This window comes from Peromyscus eremicus, chromosome 3 (genome assembly GCF_949786415.1).
Source record: "Peromyscus eremicus chromosome 3, PerEre_H2_v1, whole genome shotgun sequence".
In the NCBI taxonomy this organism is placed as follows: domain Eukaryota; kingdom Metazoa; phylum Chordata; class Mammalia; order Rodentia; family Cricetidae; genus Peromyscus; species Peromyscus eremicus.
In genome coordinates this window covers 155,393,626-155,411,272 of record NC_081418.1, presented here as the reverse complement: position 1 = coordinate 155,411,272, position 17,647 = coordinate 155,393,626, and the positions used below count along the sequence as shown (strand labels likewise).

Genomic DNA, 17,647 nt, shown 5'->3' with positions numbered 1-17,647 from the left:
AGATGGAAGTGGGGCTGAGGCAAGAAACATAAAAGCAGCTGACACTACCACCAGGGTCCGTGTTTGCTAAACGTAGAGAGCTGAGTAACCAAAAGGAGACATGACTTAAACAACATGACACCAAGGACTGATTGCCCTCAGTAAAGAAATCACACTATCAAGCTATTGCCCACAGAAAATCCATGTGGTATGTGAAATTCTAAAGGGCTCAGTCATGTAAAAATACATTTCGATAATGGCTTTTTCAGGTTGAAAATATTAATTAATTGTAGTATCTAGTTTGCATGGACGCTCACAGAAATGTTAATATTACTTACCAAATAAGAGCAGCCATCACTGTGAGTCACAGGCTTGCAAAATACAGCTTTAATTAGCTTAAGGGAAACTGACATGTATCTCTGAAAGTGAATTTCCAGTAAATCTTAGCAGTTAAGTAAACATAATTATAAAATTAAAATTCTAAAACAAAAAGCTGAAATTTCTCTAAATGATACACATAAGAGGTGTACATGGACCTTTAAAATATAAATTCACATATAAATTTCAACCTGCACAGAAAGGCTTACAGCCCAGGCTGTGCTACACAGGTTGTTACTATGAAAACATCTTAACTAGCATTTTGAACAGGCAAAACAATGAACAGCTTTTTAAGTAAATTTGGCCAGTTGAATTTCTGTACTTTCAAACTCGAAAATGTGCCCCTTTGTGAAAACAAAAATTAACTTGCCCCAAGATTGAGAAAGTCTACTGCAACTTGTCATCAAACTGAGTGAGGCCAAGATCATGGTGTACCCTCAGCCATGCTCAGGTGACCCAGGATATGTGAAGTGAATCTAGTGGGAGCAGGGAAGGAAAAGAACTCTACAGAAAAGAGCAATTCACACCAGAGTGCCACCCTCACTACGGAAGATAGCTGTGTTCACCACAAGTGATTCACACCACAGTGCCGCCCTCACTACAGAAGACAGCTGTGTTCACCACAAGTGATTCACACCACAGTGCCGCCCTCACTACAGAAGACAGCTGTGTTCACCACAAGTGAGTCACACCACAGTGCTGACCTCACTACAGAAGATAGCTGTGTTCACCACAAGTGAGTCACACCACAGTGCCGCCCGCACTACAGAAGACAGGAGCTGTGTTCACCACAAGTGAGTCACACCACAGTGTTGACCTCACTACAGAAGACAGGAGCTGTGTTCACCACAAGTGAGTCACACCACAGTGCCGACCTCACTACAGAAGATACCTGTGTTCACCACAAGTGAGTCACACCACAGTGCCAACCTCACTACAGAAGATAGCTGTGTTCACCACAAGGGATTCACACCACAGTGTCCTCCTTACTACAACAGGACAGTAAATGCACATGATGCAATCGCTTTGAACAGAGGACTGCTACTACTTAGTTTCACAAAGATGAAAAGTTCTTAAACACAACTAAGAGATGTGAACTTACAGTCTCAGGGTTTGAGGATACAGAGTTCTAGAATCATTCGCTCATACGGTTTCTATGGAGTCCGGGGCACATTCCACAGCTGTGACCTGCACTCTGACACACAATGGCTTGGCCAGAGACTCACACCCAGACTCGGATTAGCAAAATTCTCACTTTGTTTTCCACAGCAACATTTCTTCACTTTCAACAAAATTAACGGAAGTCAGGCAGCAGCAGACTGATAGAGGGGTTTCATTTTACTTTATTTTATTCTTCTTTTTGTTGACTTTAAAATTTCTCTTTCCAGTGAACAGAAGGCTAGGTACCCAGCTAAAATACTCAAAGAAAGCAACTAAGTCAGCCAAATTGAACATAGATGAAAATAGTCAAGCAAAAAAACTAAGCAAAGGAATTAACCAAGATAGATAAGCAAATTTTGCCAAATTCTGTAGACTTCAGCTTGATTTTCAGACCCTTGTGTGTGCAGAAGAAAAGGGTGGGACCCAGCCACATATTTCCTTCATTCACAGACCTCAAGATGGACATGAGCTGGGAGCAAGGAAGTGAGACCCTGTTCTGCAGCAACATCACTGTCAGGGGAGTCAGAGGAGAGGAGGAAAGACAGGAGGAACAGGGGCAGAAGGAGGAAGCACATAGACACTATCAAAAGTGGACTACGTGGGACACAAGGACAGTGGGGAAAAGCAGAGGGGGGGCAGAGGACGGGGGGCAGAGGACAGGAGGGGACAGAGGACGGGGGGACAGAGGACGGGAGGGGACAGAGGACGGGGGGACAGAGGACAGGAGGGGACAGAGGACAGGAGGGGACAGAGGACAGGAGGGGACAGAGGACGGGAGGGGACAGAGGACAGGAGGGGACAGAGGACGGGAGGGGACAGAGGACGGGAGGGGACAGAGCACAGGAGGGGACAGAGGACAGGAGGGGGGACAGAGGACAGGAGGGGGGACAGAGGACGGGAGGGGACAGAGCACAGGAGGGGACAGAGGACAGGAGGGGGGACAGAGGACAGGAGGGGGGACAGAGGACAGGAGGGGGGACAGAGGACGGGAGGGGACAGAGGACGGGAGGGGGACAGAGGACGGGAGGGGGGACAGAGGACGGGAGGGGACAGAGGACGGGAGGGGGGACAGAGGACGGGAGGGGGGACAGAGGACGGGAGGGGACAGAGGACAGGAGAGGACAGAGGACGGGAGGACAGAGGACAGGAGGGGACAGAGAACGGGAGGGGACAGAGGACGGGAGGGGACAGAGGACGGGGGGGACAGAGGACAGGAGGGGACAGAGGACGGGAGGGGACAGAGGACGGGAGGGGACAGAGGACAGGAGGGGACAGAGGACGGGAGGGGACAGAGGACGGGAGGGGACAGAGGACAGGAGGACAGAGGACGGGAGGGGACAGAGGACGGGAGGACAGAGGACAGGAGGACAGAGGACAGGAGGGGACAGAGGACGGGAGGGGACAGAGGACGGGGGGACAGAGGACAGGAGGGGACAGAGGACAGGAGGGGACAGAGGACGGGAGGGGACAGAGGACGGGAGGGGACAGAGGACGGGGGGGACAGAGGACGGGAGGGGACAGAGGACGGGAGGGGACAGAGGACGGGAGGACAGAGGACGGGAGGGGACAGAGGACGGGAGGGGACAGAGGACGGGAGGGGACAGAGGACGGGGGGGACAGAGGACGGGGGGGACAGAGGACAGGAGGGGACAGAGGACAGGAGGGGACAGAGCACAGGAGGGGACAGAGGACAGGAGGGGACAGAGGACAGGAGGGGACAGAGGACGGGAGGGGACAGAGGACGGGGGGGACAGAGGACAGGAGGGGACAGAGGACAGGAGGGGACAGAGGACAGGAGGGGACAGAGCACAGGAGGGGACAGAGGACAGGAGGGGACAGAGGACGGGAGGGGACAGAGGACGGGGGGACAGAGGACAGGAGGGGACAGAGGACGGGAGGGGACAGAGGATGGGAGGGGGGACAGAGGACGGGAGGGGACAGAGGACAGGAGGGGACAGAGGACGGGAGGGGACAGAGGACAGGAGGGGACAGAGGACAGGAGGGGACAGAGGACAGGAGGGGACAGAGGACGGGAGGACAGAGGACAGGAGGACAGAGGACGGGAGGGGACAGAGGACAGGAGGGGGGACAGAGGACGGGAGGGGACAGAGGACAGGAGGGGACAGAGGACGGGAGGGGGACAGAGGACAGGAGGGGACAGAGGACGGGAGGGGACAGAGGACGGGAGGGGGACAGAGGACAGGAGGGGACAGAGGACGGGAGGACAGAGGACAGGAGGGGACAGAGGACAGGAGGACAGAGGACGGGAGGGGACAGAGGACGGGAGGACAGAGGACAGGAGGGGACAGAGGACGGGAGGACAGAGGACGGGAGGGGACAGAGGACGGGAGGGGGGGACAGAGGACAGGAGGACAGAGGACGGGAGGACAGAGGACGGGAGGACAGAGGACAGGAGGGGGGACAGAGGACGGGAGGGGACAGAGGACGGGAGGACAGAGGACGGGAGGGGACAGAGGACAGGAGGGGACAGAGGACAGGAGGGGACAGAGGACGGGAGGGGACAGAGGATGGGAGGGGACAGAGGACGGGAGGGGGACAGAGGACGGGAGGGGACAGAGGACGGGAGGGGACAGAGGACGGGAGGACAGAGGACAGGAGGGGACAGAGGACGGGAGGGGACAGAGGACGGGAGGGGACAGAGGACGGGAGGGGACAGAGGACGGGAGGGGACAGAGGACGGGAGGGGACAGAGGACGGGAGGACAGAGGACAGGAGGGGACAGAGGACGGGAGGGGACAGAGGACGGGAGGGGACAGAGGACGGGAGGGGGGGACAGAGGACAGGAGGACAGAGGACGGGGGGGACAGAGGACAGGAGGGGACAGAGGACGGGAGGGGGGACAGAGGACAGGAGGACAGAGGACAGGAGGGGACAGAGGACGGGAGGGGGGGACAGAGGACAGGAGGGGACAGAGGACGGGAGGGGACAGAGGACGGGAGGACAGAGGACGGGAGGGGGGACAGAGGACGGGAGGGGACAGAGGACGGGAGGGGGGACAGAGGACAGGAGGGGGGACAGAGGACGGGAGGGGGGGACAGAGGACAGGAGGACAGAGGACGGGAGGGGACAGAGGACGGGAGGGGACAGAGGACGGGAGGGGACAGAGGACAGGAGGGGGGACAGAGGACGGGAGGGGGGGACAGAGGACAGGAGGACAGAGGACGGGAGGGGACAGAGGACGGGAGGGGACAGAGGACGGGAGGGGACAGAGGACAGGAGGGGGGACAGAGGACGGGAGGGGGGGACAGAGGACAGGAGGACAGAGGACGGGAGGGGACAGAGGACGGGAGGGGACAGAGGACGGGAGGGGACAGAGGACGGGAGGACAGAGGACAGGAGGGACAGAGGACGGGAGGGGGGACAGAGGACGGGAGGACAGAGGACGGGAGGGGACAGAGGACGGGAGGGGACAGAGGACAGGGAGGGCTTGGGGGGCAGTGACAGATGAAAAGAGAAAGCAAAAATATAAGTAACTGAATGGACAATTTTACTCAAATTAGACGATGACAGAAGATGGTGAACGGAAGCTGTCACCATGTTCTTCTCAGGACAGGTCTTCTGGAGTCCCGCCTCCTCGGCAGCAGAACCTCACCCTACTCACCCTGAACTGATGTGCTCTGCATCTGATGAGAACTATTCCTCTTCCCCCTTCTGACAGGCTCCCCTGATCCTTGTAGCTGCCTCCAAAGCACCACTGGTTATACAGCCCAGCAGTACTTTTGTGACCATTTAATCTGGGCCTATTTCACTAGCATACACACCCATAAGGCAGACAGAACTGTCTTTGTTCCCTGCTGTACTTCTGTGCTTAATACAACCTACAATTAAATGTGGGGCCCTTGCTTCACATTGGAAAAGAACCAGCAGGAATCTAAAAAGATCAGGAGAAATAAAACCTGTGAGCATCATCAACACACCGCACGAAGGCAAACACTCTGCTTAGATCAGAAGGCAAAGGGCTGAAAATTCTTGAAGACTGATCCTTCAGGGACCTGAGTACCTGGTGAATTCATTGAATGTTTATTCAATAAACGAACTAACAATTCAACAACTTCCTTCAAATGAAAACAAATGGCATTTTGTGCTTAGTTTTAAGAGAATGTTAGAAAAGAAAAGCGACCACTGACTGAGTCTGCTGAGTCCTTACTAACAAGCGCTGCTGGGTGATGACAGGGGATGGTGATCAGTGTTCTCACCAGCCTGCGCTCAGTCAAACTCAACATTTTCTCCAAATTGACAGAATCACTTATAAAAATTTAAGCGTGGGGGTGAGGGGGGGGTGTGTTTGTGGTGTGATGTGGGTGTGTGCATGACACTGACAGGTGTTTGTGTGATATGTGTGAACACTACGGCATGCATGCCACACTCCATAACAACTTTTTACTACGGTTCAGGCACAAAATGACTGAAACTTCAAACCATCTGCAGAAAACACTTCTGTAGAACTAAGTTTAGGTAAAATTTTCACTATTTCTCCACAGTTCAAACATGTATCTCTACACACACATATTCCTGCTTATTTTCTTAGTATATTAGGCAATCTCTATGTTATTTATCCTAAAATTACTTTGCATGGTCCAACTAGCCAAAACAATCTACCTGAAGTTGTATACAATAAAACTAGCCTTCATTAAATTCAGAGAGAGAGAGAGAGAGAGAGAGAGAGAGAGAGAGAGAGAGAGAGAGAGAAGAGGGAAGAGACAGAGAGGAAAGAAAGATTAAAATATTTTCCATGTTAATCTAAAGAAGGGAACTTTCAGGTTAGGATCTGAACTGAGCCCCTCACATATGTTTGCCCAGCACCCAGCACTGGGCTACATGCCGAGCCCTCCCTCCACTCTTTATTTTGAGACAGGGTCTCACTAAATTGCTCAGATTGGCCTTGAACTCATGATGCTCCTTCTTTGCCTTCTGGAGTAGCTGAGATTGCAGGCCTGTGCCATCAAGCCCTACTTCAGAAGTTATGTGAAATGATTACCTCTTCACATCAGCCATGCTTTAATAAGAAAAAAAACTGAATATTTATTAGCTGCAAGGCAAGAGTATCAAGTAAATTAATACAGAAGTCAAAAGTGAGATCAAACGGCTTCCACTAGACCTAATAGCAATACTTAGATCAAGTGAAATTTTGTAACTGCATAGTTCATATGATTTATTCAGAAGAACATGGTAATCATAGGTGCAAGCCTTTAATACACTGCAGAGGTTACTAAAACACTCAGAGGAATATCATAAAAATAGGTCAAATTATAATCACCAAAATCATAGCTAAATAGATGACTTACACTTCAATATTTTGGAATCTACAAAAATGAAAGGAAAAAACTTTAAAGTAAAATTTCACAAACAACAAACACCCTGATGGGCTAAGTTCCAGCCCACTGGGTTCTCACCGGAAACCAGAGTGGGTGCAAGAAGAAGTGGTCACAGTCCCCTGGAAACAGCGTGATGGTGGCTTTGCTCAGGCAGGGAGCAAAGCAGAGAAAAGCAAAAGGGTCACCACATTCAGCTGACGGCTGATGGGTGAGATGCGAGACAGGATGCGGGGCAGATAACCACAGAGGGGACAGGAGATGCGGGGCAGATAACCACAGAGGGGACAGGAGATGCGGGGCAGATAACCATACTGAGGAGACAGGGATGGTTTATAGGATTCCAGAACCTCACGGAATAAGCCAGCTCTCAGTGGAAGGGCCAGAAATAAGAAGAGCAGACAGGAAGCTCTGAGACTCTGGGATCACAAACCTCAGAGGGGAACCAAGAGGAGCCTAAAACTCAACTTTGTAGCACAAAGTGAGAGTTGACTCAAACCCCCATTAGCAAAAATGACATGCACAGGACAAGAACGGAGGGCTGGGCCCTGTATCAGTCAGGGTTCTCTAGAGCAGCAGAACGTAAGAATGAATCTCTCTTTCTCGGGGATTTACTCGAATGACTTACAGGCTGAGGTCCGGGTGATCAAACAATGGCTGGCAGTGAACAGAAAGTCTAAGAAGCAAGCAGTTGTTCAGTCTAAAGGCTGATGTCTCAACTGGTCTTCAGTAGACACTGGAATCCCAAAGAAGTAGACTTACTGCCAGTGAAGGAATGGACTCACTAGCAAGGCAAGAGCAAGCAGGAAAGAGTAAAAGCTTCCTTCTTCCATGTCCTTATGCACAGCAGAAGGTGTGGCCCAGACTAAAGATGTGTCTTTATCGTGCCTCGAGATCTGGACTAAAGGTGAGTGTTTTCCTATCTCAAAGGTCCCAACTAGAGGTGGAGCCACCTACTTCACACCAAGCAAAATTATCTCAGAGGTGTGTGTGCCTTCTATTTCTGAACTCTAGTTTACTCCAGATGTATTCAAGTTGACAACTAAGAATAGCCATCACAGGCCCTGACCCCTCAGCCAGATGGCCTTACAGTTCCCTCTCTTCTCCACCTTGCTCCTTAAGAATTCCAACTACAGAAAACTTACTGTTTCTATCTATGCTAGGCTTGTAAGAGGTCAATACCAGGATGTGGGAAACAAAGAAAAGGAGGAAGAGAGGAAGGAGATGGTTCTGTCTACTGCAATGGCCAGCTCTGGTCTTTAGAATCCATAACAGCAACTTTAGACCAGATGTGAAAATTCAAATATATAAAACAGGATCACTTTCTCCTAAGTATTAGAATCTTCCACTTGTATTTTTAAGTGTGTATCTGTTTGGAAAGAATGTAATTGTGACATTAGTGTCACATCACTTGGTCCATGCAGTTAAAATCAGGCACCCCGACTCATCTAGAGTAAGCTTTGTAAATCACAGAGCTGTAACCAGAAAAAAATAAAATAATAAGTTCAGGACTCAAAGTCAGGAAGTATCCTTAAAGATCACCTGGCATTTCAGTTTACACACTGGCTAACAGAATTTCAAAAAAAGCCAGTTGGAGTTGGAGACAAAGGGTCACTGTCACAGTAGGCTTCAGTTGTTAATTTGACACACTTGGGAAGAGGGAACCTTGCCCGGGAATTCCCTGTTGGATTTGCTTCTGAGCATGTCTGTGGTGCATTTTCTTCATTGTTGATCGATGTGGGAGGACCCAGCCTACTGTGGGCGGTGCCAATCCTAGACTGCGGTGTAAGAGTGGAGAACAAGACCAGGGAACCAATCAGTAAGCAGCTTTCCTCCATGGTCTCTGCTTCAGTTCTACCTCAAGCTCCTACCCTGGCTTCTCTTCTAATGCCCCCTCCTCGCCCACACAGGCACTATGAACACATATAGTACGTGGACCTATATGTAGGCAATAAACCCATACATATATAAAATAAACTAAAAAGAAAAGAAAACCCAGTGTATGAGCTAACAAAATGTCTAAATGGACAGTAAGCAGGAAGTAGAGAAAGTTTTAAATGTTACTCACACTACTGTTATCCAATGTGGGGGTTAAACCCAGTCCCCCAAGTCAGGTCCAGTCACACATCCTCAATAAGTCAATTAAAAGAGTCAAATTAGAAGTAGAGAGCAGAAAAGAGCTTTACTCAAGACAGCCATGTGGGGAAGAGGGAAACGGGGGGGACAAGGGAATGACATCTCGGCAGTCTTGGTCAAGGTGTGGCTCCAGTCTGTCTGTCAGGTGGTCTGACAAGGTGTTAGAACTGTGTGAAATCTCCTTTCAGGGAACAAGTGCCCCTCTTTTCCTTCTCTCAGCACCAACTTTCCGGGAAATTCTCATTTCTTGGGGCCCATTACTTCACTGGTCTCTCAGTCAGACTGAGACACAGAGTCTCTCCAAAATGCCGTCTGCCAGGCCGGTTACACTGCCTGTAAGACACAGGTATGTGAACAAGCAACGGGTCACTTTCCAATCCTACCACAGATGCAGATCAGACCAATGAATCTAGTGCTTTTTACTACCACGTACAAACATGCAAACCGCACACAAAAAATACACAAAAAAATGTGTAGACTCAGGTCTTGAGCCCTCGAGATGCATAACACAGATCCCCTGGAAAAGCAGGGCCAGTGAAGAGAGGAGCGGGGATTAATAAAACAACCGATTTGCTGTCCTAGGCTTTCCGGCCAGGAGAGTGGAGAACGGAAAGACAGAACCATGAAATCAAAAAGGCATCTGTCTTCCAGGTTCCCCTCTGCCAAGGTCTTGAGAGGAATGTTTGAACTTTCCTGTTGGCTTTGTATGCAAATAGCTCCAGATGGGAAGGAACCACATCTAAGTCACTTGCTTCAGCATCTGCTGGTCCAGTTCCCATTATTCCTTCTGCAGGGCCGGCTTGTGACAGACAGTTTAGTCTGCCCTCTTTATAAGCTGTTTTGAAGGAGCTAATTTGGATTAAAGTATCTATCTGGAACACTTGTTTTTCCCTTTGATGGTCACTGAATTCTAATGTGGTCTGTGCAGAGCTGCAAGGAACTCAGAAGCATTATTGGAAAGGACAGTATTCAAGGTTTGTGCCTCCCACCTCGCCTTCTACACAACTTACATTTGACGGTCAAAAGCAAAAACCGAACAATCTTTTGCCTCTTAAAAGTGTGCCACCCACATTGTACAAAATGGCTTCATAACACGTCCCGACCTAGTATTCACTGTAGGCAACTACTATCAAAGACTTGAAGCTAAGATTGGGGTAGAAGGTCTGCCAACACGGAAAACGCATCAGGGGAAACGTTCTGTCCTCCCAGGCAACAGCTTCCACAGTCAGTCAGTGAAAATGAAGTCCGCAATGCACAGAGCTGTGAGCCTGACACTTCAAGAGCCTTCTGAATCTGTGGCAAAGGAATGAATCAATGGTGAACACAGAAACAACCTAAATAAATTCCATGAATTCTGAAACTCTGGGTCTGCTACAAAAAGAGGCACATTAAAGAAATTTAAAAAAAAAAAATTTATACAGATACCAAACCAAGACAATGGAGTACTAAGAACTGAGCAAGTCAAGTACAGACGAGTCCTTCTTTCTGTCACAAGAACACAGGAGAGGGGTGCAGGGGAGGGGAGGGGCAGAGGAGAGAGGGGAGCACAAGCAGCATGGAAGGGTAAAGCAGGTGTAGAGATGACATCACCACACAGGAGCAGTCAAGGTAGACTCCACACCCCAGGATCTCCACAGAGAAGACATCACCACACAGGAGCAGTCAAGGTAGATTGCACATCTCAGTGTCTCCACAGAGAAGACATCACCACACAGGAGCAGTCAAGGTAGATTGCACATGCCCACATCCCCAGGGTCTCCATATATACATAAGCTTTCATACTCGCATGTGCAAGTGTTTACATGTGCATTCTATCAGGAGACAATTATTAATTTCAGAGAAACAAAAGGAGAACAGTGCTCCTTTTATAGACATTAAAAAATAATTATTTTGCAATTTCATAAATAAGATTTCTTAGTTAAAAAAAAATTGTTACTTTCCTATATTCTTATGAGCAACCATGTTGAATGTTGTTGAATTATCAACCACACAAATCCTGAAATGGTTTTCCTTCAGAAAAAGTGTTAGAAAAATAAATGACCAACGAAACACAGGAGACAATGCAACCATTATTGCTCCTGGACCTGCGGTAAATTAAAACGTGAACGAACATGCACTACTTCTGTCATACAGGAGAAGCCAGGAGATAGGAGATCAGCACAGTAACTGCTCTATGCTTCCAAGCATCTGTGGCCTCTTTAAAAATAAAAGCCATTGTGCGTCATGTGCATGCAGGCAGATGCCTGCCATCGCACCCCTGGAAGTCAGGGGACTATTTCTGCCACGGGCTCCAGAGGTTGAACTGAGGTATCAGGAGACAGGTGTGTTACTCCCTGAGCCAGGTCACAGGCCTTGTGACTGGGGCATCACTTCCAGGTCATACATCTTCCATATATCACTTCCATAATCCATGGAAGTCACCAGAACATCTGACTCAGACACAGAAACATCCAGCTCTTAGCAAGTACTGAAGGTTTCCAAGATTGATATATTTTTGAAGCAAAGTTTAGTTTTCTGCTCTTATACCTTATCACTAAGACTATTTAATTATTTGCCTTGGATTGAAAATAACCAAGAAGAGATAACTGCAAGTAAATCTACTCACCAGTCATCAAGAATCACAGAGCACTGGCTCAAGGTATCACTACCTTCCTTAGTGGTTGTACTTCCAAAGAATTCAAACCAATTTTCTGCCATAAAAAGACTAAAACAGGCATATAAAGAGGAGTCATACACAAGATTATAGTTAAAGATCACATAACAACCATCCTCACAGTGTCACTATGCAAAATAGCCAGAGGTAAAAGGAACCCAAGTGTCTACAATGAATGAATAAAAAATGGGATATTAGGATTAACAGAGAAGGAAACTGGGACAGATGACGCAACATGAACGAAACTTGAGGGGTTGTTCTGACTGCTCTAAGCCAGTCACAGAGCTGCAGTCTGTGAAATCACCACGCACACACCCAAGGATTCAAACTCAGAGACAAAGCAAGACAGTTGCTGCCAGGAGGGAAGGGGAGGGGGAGGGGAGGTCACAGGTATTTAATAGTATGAAGGTTCAGCTATACAAGGTACAGTATAACCTATACATTAAAATAACGAAGACGGCAAACTTCATCACGGTTTTAAATATGAATTAGGAGACATGAAGCACCAAGCAAGCGGAACAAAACGACACCATGACAGAGTTTCAGGTGCTGATCACAGCACAGCTAGAAAACGGCCTCAAGGAAGGCATCTCTTCTCCTCGGCCAGCTCTCACTTCAACGCTGTGGGCTGCAGTGAGAAGGGGGCCGTGGTTTCATGCTCACCATCTTCCATTACATTCTCCAACTCCCATAACATGGGTGTCACTGTGCATTTCAGGTTACGTGACCGTCAGTCTTCACTGTCAACCTGACTAGATTTAGAATCACTGAGGAGGTACATTTCTGGGTGAGAAAGTTTCCAGAAAGGTCCAACCAAGGAGGGAAAACTCACCCTGTGTATAGGACAGGGCAGGATAGAATGGCAGCACCTCATGGTTTCTCACATATTCAAGACTGAATACAGAGAAAATGAGCTGGACACCAGCATCCACTGTTCTCCACTTCCTGCCTACGGGTGCACCATGACAGCTGCCTCACACTCTTGTCACCATGACAGACTGGATCCCCTCAAATCATGGACCAAAATAAGCCCTCCATCCTTAAGTTGTTTCTTATCAGCTACCTGATCACAAGAGAAGTAACCAAGATGGTCAGAGGCTGCACATGAGGAGGAGGATGGGGGCAGAGGATGTGTGCAGGGCGGTGTGGTGCGGATCCTGCCACTCATCCATCCACCGTCAGTACTGCCTGTCAGTGACACAGCTTAAGGTATTGGAACCCCCAAAGAACTGCAGGCTATAAACAGACATTTAAAGAGAGACATAAATTATCCCCAGTGGGATAAACTGTCATCTAGCCCTGTCATCTAGCCCTGTCTTGAAGCTGTGCACTCACTAGGAAAACAAACCTCTTATACTCACTACTTAACAAAAGTCTTATCTTGACCCTGAAAACAAACCTTTCCATCTTCCCCAAAATATTTAAAACTTAAACCAAATGTTTAAGTTGTTTTCTAAGATATATCCATGAAAACATTTTTTCTATATAGATGATAGACAGGTATGGTGTAGAAGGGACTATCATGCCTAGTAACCCACTCACGTCACCCTCCTGGAAATGACCTCCACGAAGGTGGATAAATCCTGTAGCCTGCATCTACCTGCATCCAGCAGCAGCTGTATAAAAGAGAAGCAGAAAGCCACAGCTTCAAGGTCAGCCTTTAGCCAGGCCTGCTAATGTCATTTCTGCAAACCAATAAGGAAATCAGAACACCATCTTCAGATCTGAGTTTTTTTTCCAGGGAAGTGAGGGAAAGAGAGAGAAGAGGGATGAGAGAAGTTGCTGGCTCATCAGCCTACATATAGCCTCTGACACCAGGGACAAGAGCTTCTTGGAGACTGCCTCTCACATCCAGACACGGAAGGAACTTCTCTTCCTCACCTCACAGAATTTGGCGTCTCCTTCCACTTCCATTCCCTCACTGTGAGCATCCAAACTAAGACACAAAGCTACAGCATCTTACAACGTCTTCACATCATTACACAATGTCTTCTCCTTGTTCTTGTGAGAAGAGCAGCATTGAATATGGATGTGTGGATCTCTACAGTGAGACACTGAGCCCTTAAGGCTTATCCCCAGGAGTGGCAGAGCTGGGGAATATGGTGGTTCCGTTGTGACTTTCTGAGAAACCTTCAAACTGACTTCAGGAGTGTCTGCACTAGTTTGTGTTCCCACAAGTAGTAGCTAAGAGTTCCTTTTTCCTCTGTCCCCTCCAGCATCCCCACCACTGTTTTCTACATCATAAGCATTCTGACAGTGTTACTGGGGTTTCAGAGTGGATTTTATGTGCATTTCAAGATAGGTAGGATATTGAACACTTTTTGAAAATATGTATGGGCCAACTGTTATTGTTAATTTGTAATACTTTTGAATGGTTTTACTATAAAGAAACTACTATATTTGAATAGTAATGGACATCATAAATTAAGATGTAAAATGGAGTCTGCCATGCACAGACGACCCAGGAAGCTTCTCAACACCTTCCTAAACCAAGATAAATTTGAACAATGTATGTTGTACTTAAGGTTCGTTCAGTGTTCCTAATCTCCTTTTACAACCAGCCTCCAAGCTAGCATTGAATGTACAATGCGATTCATACTTTGAAAGAAAGAAAATTTGGATTCAGGATGTATCTAGGACACTACATTTTCAGATCAGAAAAAGAGCAAAAAAAAAAAATGAGAAATAGGTTTTAAAAGTAGCAAAAAAATCTTTAAATGCAAGAAAAAAGAATCCCATGACCAGGAGGTAGTACCTGCAGGAAAGGTGGCCCAGGGGACAGCAGGGGACATTGCTTGGTTTCCACTGTGTTCACCATCAAAGGTCTCTGCGGCCTGTAAGACAAGGCAAGACCATCTGAAAAAACCTGAAGAGCTGTACTTTTTAATCAGGAGTCACACACTCGGCCCCACAGGCACACTCCTGCGACACGCCACTCACTCACTCTCTCTGAACACCTCCCTGCTCCACCCCTGCACTGGCCCCACCTACAGTGCCCAGGCCCCGGTTCCCAGGTAAAGATTTCCTTCCATATCCCAACAACCTGATGCCAATGAAATGTTCATTTCAAGTATCTTTCATCATGTTTTCACTTGTGAACTTTACATCAACTATTCTATTTTAACTCACCACATTTATCCACCCATGTAAAAATTTCCTTAAAAACAGACTGAGCAAATCTTTTATTTAAAAAGATCATTTAAATTAGCGTAAGATTTAGAGACTCTGAAAGAGCAGGTGAGCTTGTCTTCTTGAACAATCTACTCTGGTCTGCTGAGCACTAAACACTAAAGAATTACAAAAGCCAGCATTTTCGATAACTGTGCTCTCCTGCTTGGGGGCAGCTACTTAAGACAAGGTTTATAGAGAGAGCACAAAGTGTTCTGTCTCTCAGATAACCATTAAAGCAAGATTATGACTGAAGTCAGAGCCATGGTGTCATAATTTTGATTTCTATTCTGCAATGAGTTGCCAGGCAGCTCAGGTGGCAAAGGACACAGTCTGCAGAGAGCAGAGGACAAGGCCGTGCTGTCCACTGGCTGTGACAGTTAGTACACTGTACTGAAACACAGGAAAAGTCCTTCCACTCTTCCACAGCAGGACTGAGAAGTAAGACACCAGGTGAAGACATGAAACCACGTTAGTTAATGCTGCCTCTAGTGTTATGAGGACTGACACACTGAAGAGACTGAATTCAGTCGTCACCTGTGAGAGCAACGACCAACTGTGGCCTTTCTGTGGGTCTACTATGCTTTAGACACAAGAACACGCTTGGATGGGCCCTTAAATAACAGCTTCCAAGCACCAAAGCAAGCCATAGGATAGTATGAAACACATCGTGTCCTCAATATCAACGGAATTTTAACAAATTTTTAAATGTTCCATTTAACATGAATAAGATTCAAAATCACAACCTATTAAACCAAAGTATGAAACACTCAAATGAGCTTTTTGAAAGGCAGTTTGGGATGAGACATGGAATGCATACATGTCTACACTGGCTGCCTGCACATGAGAACATGCATGTCAACACTGGCTGCCTGCACATGAGAACATGTGTGTCTACACTGGCTGCCTGCACATGGAGAACATGTGTGTCTATAGTACTTGCCTGCACGTGGAGAACATGTGTGTCTATAGCACTTGCCTGCATGTGGAGAACATGTGTGTCTATAGTACTTGCCTGCACATGAGAACATGTGTGTCTATAGTACTTGCCTGCACGTGGAGAACATGTGTGTCTAGTACTTGCCTGCACGTGGAGAACACATATGTCTACACTGATTGCCTACATACTGGCAGCTATGAAAGACAGATAGAAAATGACCTGCTGCTGAAAAGAACTACATTATTCTTCCTTGAATGGGAATCAAGGCCTTTCTCTTACTAACATTAATTACACTCCCTAACTTTTACAGTTTTCTTTTTACCAAATCCAAACTAGGTGAACAACTAAAAGAAGGAAGGAAGGAAGGAAGGAAGGAAGGAAGGAAGGAAGGAAGGAAGGAAGGAAGGAAGGAAAGAAGGAAGGAAAGAAAAGAAAAGAAAAGAAAAGAAAAGAAAAGAAAAGAAAAGTCCCCCTGAGTGTGCGCAGTGGATGGTTCCAAGACTTGAGCCCTGCATTTGACTCTTAATCCAGAGATTTTCCTACAAGACTACATTGGTTCTGTAAAAATAACTGGGTTATAAAATATTCCAATAAAATGAACACATACTGAAAAGGACCAAGGAAAAGACACTATATTTTCAGCTAACAACGCCTACTTACAAATGTTCCACCAAAACCTGAAAGAGCAACGGAACAGCACAGCATGATCAGCCCCCTGGACATCTATCTGTGTGTCTCACACAGGAAATCCACTCATTACAGGTGCGAACAGGGCTGTGACAGGCTCTGACTCCCATTCTGACAGATGTGTCCCCATCCTCTTCTGACAGTCTGAGTTCTTCCTGATGCTCCACCAGCCTCATTAATTACCCTGATTTAAACCATTCCTATGGCAAGATCAATGCTTCAGCAACAAACCACCTCAGTGTCTGGGTGGATGATGCCTCTTAATTCTCCTTGTTTTCAATCTCTGTCTCAGAGTTACATCAAAAAAAAAAAAAAGGTTCAAAATGGATCATGAGGGTAGAGGTAAGAGCTCAGATGGTAAACTGTTTGCCTTGCAAATACAGAACCAGAATTTCTTCCTCAGGACCCATTTTAAAAAAATCTGGGCACGGTGGCATGCATTTGTAATCCCAGTGCTCGGAAAGCCGATCCCTGAGACTTGCTAGCCAGCCAGTATAGCCTACTTGACAAGTTCCAGGCCAGTGAAAGACCCTGTCCAAAAAAAAAGTGACCAAATAAGACACATAAGCAGTCATTCTCTGGGCTCTAGACCCTTCAGAACATGCAGCACACACACAAAGAACAGATCAAGAAAACAATGAAAGTAAACACATTTTTGTAATAGTTTGCTGTTACCCAAAGTTAAAAAACAGAGGATATGTACCTCAAAGCCACCAAAGTCGTCATCCTCCATTCTTTAGGCAGCACCTGAAAAACAGAACAACAGAGATGAGTCACCTGCATCAAAGCACCCCTGGGACTTAAAGGAATACAGACTCTGAGTTGTAAACCAAAGCTGTTTCATTTGGATTATGAAAGGCCTTCTTAGACTGTATGTGTGCATTTTTTTATCACTTAAAAAAACAGCTGGTAATTGGTTTTTACTTTCTGGCAAAATTAGCAATTTCTGGAACTTTTTCAGTAACCATGTATTTTGCCATTTTCTGTTGAGACTCCAGGAGTGGAAAAATATTCTTTTACATTTTAATTTGCTTTTCCCAAAGTGGCGCTAGGCCCCATCAGTAATGCTTCCTGCTTTCCGAGTCTACTCCTCAGCTGTCTGGCAGCATCAGCACAAACTCCAGTTAAGAACAGGACTGTGGTGAATTTTTGGAAATCTGTCCCCACCACAAAGGTTCTTCCCTCGGTTTCATGGCCGGGCTGAGTTAGATT

General features: G+C 47.2%; 1 protein-coding gene across 6 annotated transcripts in view; it reads right to left on the bottom strand.

Moving 5' to 3' along the window:
* Nucleotides 1-17,182, bottom strand: part of Ccdc91 (coiled-coil domain containing 91) — a 158,918-nt gene extending 141,736 nt beyond the window's left edge. For 2 of the 6 annotated variants that reach the window (XM_059256398.1, XM_059256399.1), the window contains exons 1-2: nucleotides 17,139-17,182; nucleotides 14,396-14,474 (exon numbers count right to left, since the gene is read on the bottom strand). In XM_059256398.1, coding sequence (XP_059112381.1) covers nucleotides 14,396-14,474; nucleotides 17,139-17,168 — 109 coding nt within the window. In that variant the 5' untranslated portion in view covers nucleotides 17,169-17,182. Of the gene's footprint in view, nucleotides 1-317; nucleotides 339-1,459; nucleotides 1,501-14,395; nucleotides 14,475-17,138 lie in introns of those variants that run through there. The other 4 variants (XM_059256400.1, XM_059256402.1, XM_059256403.1 and 1 more) reach the window with 4 other exon arrangements.
* Nucleotides 17,183-17,647: the final 465 nt, after the last annotated feature.